Source organism: Coregonus lavaretus, assembly GCF_964263955.1.
Source record: "Coregonus lavaretus genome assembly, chromosome: 11".
Classification (NCBI taxonomy): Eukaryota; Metazoa; Chordata; class Actinopteri; order Salmoniformes; family Salmonidae; genus Coregonus; species Coregonus lavaretus.
Window position 1 is genome coordinate 21,012,198 of NC_139998.1, and position 8,100 is coordinate 21,020,297.

At 39.7% G+C, this 8,100-nt stretch overlaps 1 protein-coding gene across 2 annotated transcripts; it reads right to left on the reverse strand.

Annotated features, from left to right (window-relative positions):
* Positions 1-6,102: 6,102 nt before the first annotated feature.
* On the reverse strand, positions 6,103-7,854 carry LOC311136735 (LYR motif-containing protein 5A-like). 2 transcript variants are annotated; one of them, XM_084171003.1, is made up of 3 exons: positions 7,803-7,854; positions 7,381-7,474; positions 6,103-6,881 (listed from the first exon to the last, which is right to left on the reverse strand). In XM_084171003.1, exons 2-3 carry the CDS (start codon positions 7,423-7,425, stop codon positions 6,669-6,671), a joined length of 258 nt encoding a protein of 85 aa, XP_084027129.1. In that variant the 5' UTR covers positions 7,426-7,474; positions 7,803-7,854; the 3' UTR covers positions 6,103-6,668. The 2 variants fall into 2 exon arrangements, with proteins under 2 accessions (XP_084027129.1, XP_084027130.1); XM_084171004.1 differs by having other exon boundaries at positions 7,381-7,436; positions 7,803-7,829.
* Positions 7,855-8,100: the final 246 nt, after the last annotated feature.

The window sequence follows — 8,100 nt, forward strand, 5'->3', positions numbered from 1 at the left end:
ACATGGAGTTGTTCTATTTGAATGAGGCAGCTCCGGATCGCTTCTATGTTTTAGTATTCTCATTCCACATTGAATGTTTTATACAGATCAACAACAAAAAAATTATACATTATTTCAAATAAATATTCTCAGAGGAAGGTTCATGCCTAGTGGTTTTGGCAACGTTGATCTGTGTAAAAATAGTTATTGTATAAAAAGGAAAATGCAATACTACAAAAGACAGTATACTGTTTCACGCATGCTTGGAACAAGGAAAGCATAACAAACAGCATATATTTGTTTGGCAGCATGAGTGAAGGAGGCTTTGTTGCAAAATAGGAAGCAGATTCTAGATCTAACTTTTGATTGGAGATGCTTAATTTGAGTCTGGAAGGAGAGTTTAGTCTAACCAGACACCTAGGTATTTGTAGTTGTCCACATACTCTAGGTCAGACCCGCCGAGAGTAGTGATTCTAGTCGGGTGGGCGGGTGAAAGCAGCGTTCGGTTGAAGAGCATGCATTTAGTTTTTGGTAGCAATGCAAATATCATGGTACAGCCATATGGACACTCAATCACTATGGCATTTTTTATTGGGCGGCAGGTAGCTTAGTGGGTAAGAGCGTTGTGCCAGTAACCGAAAGGTCGCTGGTTCTAATCCCAGAGCCGACTAGGTGAAAAATCTGTCGATGTGCCCTTGAGCAAGGCACCTAACCCTAATTGCTCCTGTAAGTCGCTCTGGATAAGAGCGTCTGCTAAATGACTAAAAATGTAAAAATGTAAAAAATATTGGTAAATTTACAAACATATATAATGATAAATAGATTTGAAACTTGTATCTCATTATGGTATGTGGTGAAATAAGTATAGCCAGTTATAATTGTAATGGCTTAGCAGATAATAACAAAAGAAGAACAATATTTACATGGCTCAAAGAGAAGGAATATAATATCTATTGTTTACAGGAAACTCATTCAACAATTCTAGATGAAGTTGCGTGGAAAAAGGAATGGGGGGGTGAAATATACTTCTGCCATGGGCAAATAAACTCAAAAGGGGTGATGATATTAACAGTAATTTCGATCCGAATGTGCAAATTGTCCAAACAGATCCGCAAGGTAGATGGATTATTTTAAACATGTTATTGGACCATAAACAGATATGGCTCATTAAACTTTACGGACCAAATAATGACGATCCACACTTCTTTGACAATATATATAATAAATGATCAACCCTGCAAGCAATACAATACTATTATTATGGTGGGGGATTATAATGCTGTTTTAAATAGCTCAATGGACCGTAAAGGAAATCACACTACAAACTATCACCCTCATGCTCTTAAGGAAATCGTGAATGTCATGGATACATTAGAACTAGGAGATACAGTGGGGAGAACAAGTATTTGATACACTGCCGATTTTGCAGGTTTTCCTACTTACAAAGCATGTAGAGGTCTGTAATTTTTATCATAGGTGCACTTCAACTGTGAGAGACGGAATCTAAAACAAAAATCCATAAAATCACATTGTATGATTTTAAAGTAAATAATTAGCATTTTATTGCATGACATAAGTATTTGATCACCTACCAACCAGTAAGAATACCGGCTCTCAGAGACCTGTTAGTTTTTCTTTAAGAAGCCCTCCTGTTCTCCACTCATTACCTGTATTAACTGCACCTGTTTGAACTCGTTACCTGTATAAAAGACACCTGTCCACACACTCAATCAAACAGACTCCAACCTCTCCACAATGGCCAAGACCAGAGAGCTGTGGAAGGACATCAGGGAGAAAATTGTAGACCTGCACAAGGCTGGAATGGGCTACAGGACAATAGGCAAGCAGCTTAGTGAGAAGGCAACAACTGTTGGTGCAATTATTAGAAAATGGAAGAAGTTCAAGATGACGGTCAATCATCCTCGGTCTGGGGCTCCATGCAAGATCTCACCTCGTGGGGCATCAATGATCATGAGGAAGGTGAGGGATCTGCCCAGAACTACACAGCAGGACCTGGTCAATGACCTGAAGAGAGCTGGGACCACAGTCTCAAAGAAAACCATTAGTAACACACTACGCCGTCATGGATTAAAATCCTGCAGCGCATGCAAGGTCCCCCTGCTCAAGCCAGTGCATGTCCAGGCCCGTCTGAAGTTTGCCAATGACCATCTGGATGATCCAGAGGAGGAATGGGAGAAGGTCATGTGGTCTGATGAGACAAAAATATAGCTTTTTGGTCTAAACTCCACTCGCCTTGTTTGGAGGAAGAAGGATGAGTACAACCCCAAGAACACCATCCCAACCGTGAAGCATGGAGGTGGAAACATCATTCTTTGGGGATGCTTTTCTGCAAAGGGGACAGGACGACTGCACCGTATTGAGGGGAGGATGGATGGGGCCATGTATCGCGAGATCTTGGCCAACAACCTCCTTCCCTCAGTAAGAGCATTGAAGATGGGTCATGGCTGGGTCTTCCAGCATGACAACGACCCGAAGCCAGGGCAACTAAGGAGTGGCTCCGTAAGAAGCATCTCAAGGTCCTGGAGTGGCCTAGCCAGTCTCCAGACCTGAACCCAATAGAACATCTTTGGAGGGAGCTGAAAGTCCGTATTGCCCAGCGACAGCCCCGAAACCTGAAGGATCTGGAGAAGGTCTGTATGGAGGAGTGGGCCAAAATCCCTGCTGCAGTGTGTGCAAACCTGGTCAAGACCTACAGGAAACGTATGATCTCTGTAATTGCAAACAAAGGTTTCTGTACCAAATAATAAGTTCTGCTTTTCTGATGTATCAAATACTTATGTCATGCAATAAAATGCAAATTAATTACTTACAAATCATACAATGTGATTTTCTGGATTTTTGTTTTAGATTCCGTCTCTCACAGTTGAAGTGTATTTATGATAAAAATTACAGACCTCTACATGCTTTGTAAGTAGGAAAACCTGCAAAATCGGCAGTGTATCAAATACTTGTTCTCCCCACTGTACATTAATCTTACTGAATTTCCACGTGGGTGAGGATATTGGAAATTGAATCAAAGCCTATTGGATGATAACTTGTTTTTAACTAGGACAGAGGAATTTATAACTGTTTTTTTCCAACATAACATAGCAATAAAAACTAACATAGAGGCTCAGAATAAATCAGAGGAAAAAGAAATGGAGAAACCTATTCAAGAAAGATCAAGTGTAATATATTATAAAAATAAAGCAAACTGGATGGAATATGGGGAAAAATGCACCAATTTTTTTTAAAATCTTCAATATAGAAATGCTACCAAAAAGAATTTACTGAAACTGGTTACAAATGAAGTAGTTACCCATGATTCACCAAATGATATTTTGAAGGAGGAAACAAAGTACTTTAAGCATATGTTTTTGTTTCAGTCGCCTCCATCTCCTCTAACTGAAGCTAATTGTAAAGATTTGTTTTCTATTGATTAATGTAAAATTAACAGCCATACAGAAAGACTCATGTGAAGGTGAAATTACAGAGGAGGAACTTCTGGATGCAATTAAAGACTTTAATTCCGGGAAAACTCCAGGGTTGGATGGTATACCAGTCGAGGTACACCAAACCTTTTTTGATATACTCAGAGGACCGTTATTAGCATGTTTTAACCACTCCTATGTAAATGGTAGATTATCAGACACTCAAGAAGGTCTGATTTCATTATTACTGAAACAGGATACAAGTGGAAAATATAAAGATCCAGTCCATTAAAAAAATTGGAGGCCCCTTACACTTCAGTGTTGTGATGCAAAAATTCTAGCAAAATGTACAGCGCATAGAATTAAAAAGGTATTGTCGGACATTATTAATTCTAATCAGACAGGTTTTTTACATGGATGATACATTGGAGATAATATAAGGCAAGTACTGGAACACTATGAAAAATCTGGGAAACCAGGCCTGCTATTCATAGCAGACTTTGAAAAGGCATTTGATAAAGTACGACTGGGGTTTATACAGTTGAAGTCGGAAGTTTACATACACCTTAGCCAAATACATTTAAACTCAGTTTTTCACAATTCCTGACATTTAATCCTTGTAAAAATTCCCTGTCTTAGGTCAGTTAGGATCACCACTTTATTTTAAGAATGTGAAATGTCAGAATAATTGTAGAGAGAATTATTTCTTTCAGCTTTTATTTCTTTCATCACATTCCCAGTGGGTCAGAAGTTTACATACACTCAATTAATATTTGGTAGCATTGCCTTTAAATTGTTTAACTTCGGTCAAACGTTTCAGGTAGACTTCCACAAGCTTCCCACAATAAGTTGGGTGAATTTTGGCCCATTCCTCCTGACAGAGCTGGTGTAACTGAATCAGGTTTGTAGGCCTCCTTGCGCGCACACGCCTTTTCAGTTCTGCCCACAAATTTTCTATAGGATTGAGGTCAGGGCTTTGTGATGGCCACTCCAATACCTTGACTTTGTTGTCCTTAAGCCATTTTGCCACAACTTTGGAAGTATGCTTGGGGTCATTGTCCATTTGGAAGACCCATTTGCGACCAAGCTTTAACTTCCTGACTGATGTCTTGAGATGTTGCTTCAATATATCCACATAATTTTCCTTCCTCATGATGCCATCTACTTTGTGAAGTGCACCAGTCCCTCCTGCAGCAAAGCACCCCCACAGCATGATGTTGACACCCCCGCGCTTCACGGTTGGGATGGTGTTCTTCGGCTTGCAAGCCTTCCCGCTTTTTCCTCCAAACATAACGATGGTCATTATGGCCAAATAGTTCTATTTTTGATTCATCAGACCAGAGGACATTTCTCCAAAAAGTACGATCTTTGTCCCCATGTGGAGTTGCAAACCGTAGTCTGGCTTTTTTATGGCGGTTTTGGAGCAGTGGCTTCTTCCTTGCTGAGCGGCCTTTCTGGTTATGTCGATATAGGACTCGTTTTACTGTGGATATAGATACTTTTGTACCTGTTTCCTCCAGCATCTTCACAAGGTCCTTTGCTGTTGTTCTGGGATTGATTTGCACTTTACGCACCAAAGTACGTTCATCTCTAGGAGACAGAATGCGTCTCCTTCCTGAGCGGTATGACGGCTGCGTGGTCCCATGGTGTTTATACTTGCATACTATTGTTTGTACAGCTGAACGTAGTACCCTCAGGCGTTTGTAAATTGCTCCCAAGGATGAACCAGACTTGTGGAGGTCTACCATTTGTTTTCTGAGGTCTTGGCTGATTTCTTTTGATTTTCCCATGATGTCAAGCAAAGAGGCACTGAGTTTGAAGGTAGGCCTTGAAATACATCCACAGGCACACCTCCAATTGACTCAAATGATGTCAATTAGCCTATCAGAAGCTTCTAGCCATGGCATAATTTTCTGGAATTTTCAAAGCTGTTTAAAGGCACAGTCAACTGTATGTAAACTTCTGACCCACTGGAATTGTGATACAGTGAATAAGTGAAATAATCTGTCTGAACAATTGTTGGAAAAATTGTGTCATGCACAAAGTAGATGTCCTAACCGACTTGCCAAAACTATAGTAGAGTGGTTGAAAAACAAGTTTTAATGATTCCAACCTAAGTGTATGTAAACATCTGACTTCAACTGTATGTTGCACATGCAGCTAACAAAAACATATGGAAATGTCTGCTCTACCCAAAATTACAATCAAATAATTGCAGCATTATTGCAAAAATGGAAGAGGAAAGTTGAAGGGGGAAAAAGTAAGGAACTTGTCTGTCGGCCCTGCATTAAAGAACATAATTGGTTAAAGAAAATTGTGAAATACAAAAGTATACCAGTTTCATTTAAGGACCAAAGGATTGACAGCCATACCGATTCCGATGCATAGTGTTTATGAATTGATACGCAAAACGACGCCGGATTCAAAACGTAGAATTTTTCAATTTAAATTCTAAAATTCTTGCTACCAATAGAAATTTATTTATATGGGGGATACAATCTTCCCAGCTCTGCAGATTTTGCTGCGAAGAGACCGAATCATTAGATCATTTGTTTTCGTACTGTCCATTTGTAGCTTGTTTTTGGACACCGGTCCAGGAATGGCTAAAGGATTGCAATATTTACCTGGAGCTAACCCTGCAGATAGCACTACTGGGTGATCTGAAAAGTCATAGTCAATCGATCAATAATAATACTTTTAGCAAAAATGTTTATTTTCAATTTACAATCTGTAGAAACAATGAGAATAGAAGGGTTCAGAACTTTTGTAAAACAGTACAGTTGAAAAATATATGGCAAATATAAATCCAATATGGATGGTGTTAAGAGATAGATGGGTGGAGTTGAAGGATGGGACTAATAACAACTAACAACAACAAGATAACTAATGTAAAGCATACTGTGTCCATAATAAGTATATAGGTTGAGAGCTTTTGTGAAAGAGCACAGTTAGAAAGATATGGCATATAGAAGCAAACCGGATGGACATCATGAAAATGATCGGAGAGGTTGAGGGTAGAGGAAGTTCAGGAGTAAAAACAAACAAAATAGAACAATTGTAAAATTGGCTGTCCATAAAATGTATATAGTATGTATAAGCTGGAAGTAGAGGCCTAAGCATTGTTTTTTACTCAATTACATTGACGGAAGTTACAATTTATCTGCAATATTAAAGCTGATCTACCCCGTAAAAATAAATAAAAAAAATCTCTTCATAGAGGGCACCATAACTTTGATGTCACATTTCAAGTGTGGCCAGTCATTCCTCAGCATCGTAGTACCGCTTTTTCATGGCTCTGTACTTCCTCAGGTAGTAAAGTGCTTCCAACTCGTTGACGACAAACTCCCCTCGGGCTATCATTTGTTTGATAATCTCTGGGTCTTTCACATCTTTGTTCTTCAAAAACGCAGACTTCAGTCTATCCCTGAAGTAGCCAGCGCCTTTGGGATACTCCCGTCCAAGGTAGAGGAGCTGTTGGGGGAGTGGAACAGTGACAATTACCCATTGACCAAAAGTTACATGCACCTACGAATGGCCAGAGAAGGGGGTATTAACTTAAATTAAAAAAATACAATGTGTAATAGGGCAGGTAGCCTAGTGGTTAGAGGAGGTGAGCCAGCAACCTTCCGGTTGCCAGTTCGAATCCCGGATCCGACTGGAAAGATCTGTCAGGAAGTGAGCTGGCAACCGAAGGGTTGCTGGTATCAAATGCCTGCCATTGTGCCCTTGAGCAAGGCACTTGCCCCACAACACAGCTCCCACACTTAAAAAAACAACAACTATGTGCGTGTCTTTCAGAGGGGTTGAGTCAAAAGCGGAAGTCAAATTATGGTTGGACCTTGTGTGCAATTGACCAATAAAGTTATGTTAATCTTAAAGTAGTGGTCAAATGATTTCTGGACCTCCTGTTACACTTTAGATAAAAGGTCCCCCGAAGAAGAAATTGAGAAAGGGACTAAGTTATGCTTACATTTTTATACAGCCTGACCACTTCACTCCTTAATGGATAAGCCATGGTCCCAAAGGCTAGGGAAAATTGGACAGCACACAGGTGACTTTCAGTTCTGAAACACATAGCTACGTTAACATAGTTGCCTAGAAGGTGAACTCAAAACAAAGTGTAAACAGAATGTGCTTTATCACTGCATTACATTAATTTGCCTAGTCACACGGTTGCCCTCCTATGTTGCAGTTGTCCTTACGTGCACATTCTATAAAAGGTTAGCTAATTTAGCTATTAAACAATTGGCTAGCCAGAGCTGCTGGTGTTGTGACTAACAGTTAGCCAAACTCTCTACACTAATATGTTGTGTAGATCACAGCAGACAGCTAAACAATAACCTACAGTAAAGTTAAAACAGACTGCAATACATAAAATGAGCTTTTAGTTACCTTACAAACGTTGTCACTGGATCATCGTTGCATCACCTGACTGTTGTAAACGTACGCGAGCTCGTAATGCCGCAAAACAACGTTTATGCAGCCTTTACGTTAATTTGTACCCGGACCAAGGTTTTCGCTAGTTACCACAGCCACAAAGTCGAAATGGGCTATATAGTAAAAATTCATGGAAACAAACATTTGGTGTTTGGTCTTAATTTCAGGTTAGGGGTAGGCATACAGTTAGCAGTGTGGTTAGGGTTATGTTTAAAATCAGATTTAAAGAAGATAAATTGTTGAAATAGGCAGG

Excerpts from the sequence above, each read along its gene's own strand:
- LOC311136735 (XM_084171003.1), bottom strand. The coding sequence starts at position 7,425 with ATGGCTTATCCATTAAGGAGTGAAGTGGTCAGGCTGTATAAAAAT. Across the intron at positions 6,882-7,380 it reads TGGTCAGGCTGTATAAAAAT|CTCCTCTACCTTGGACGGGA; the intron begins GTAAGCATAACT and ends CTCCCCCAACAG.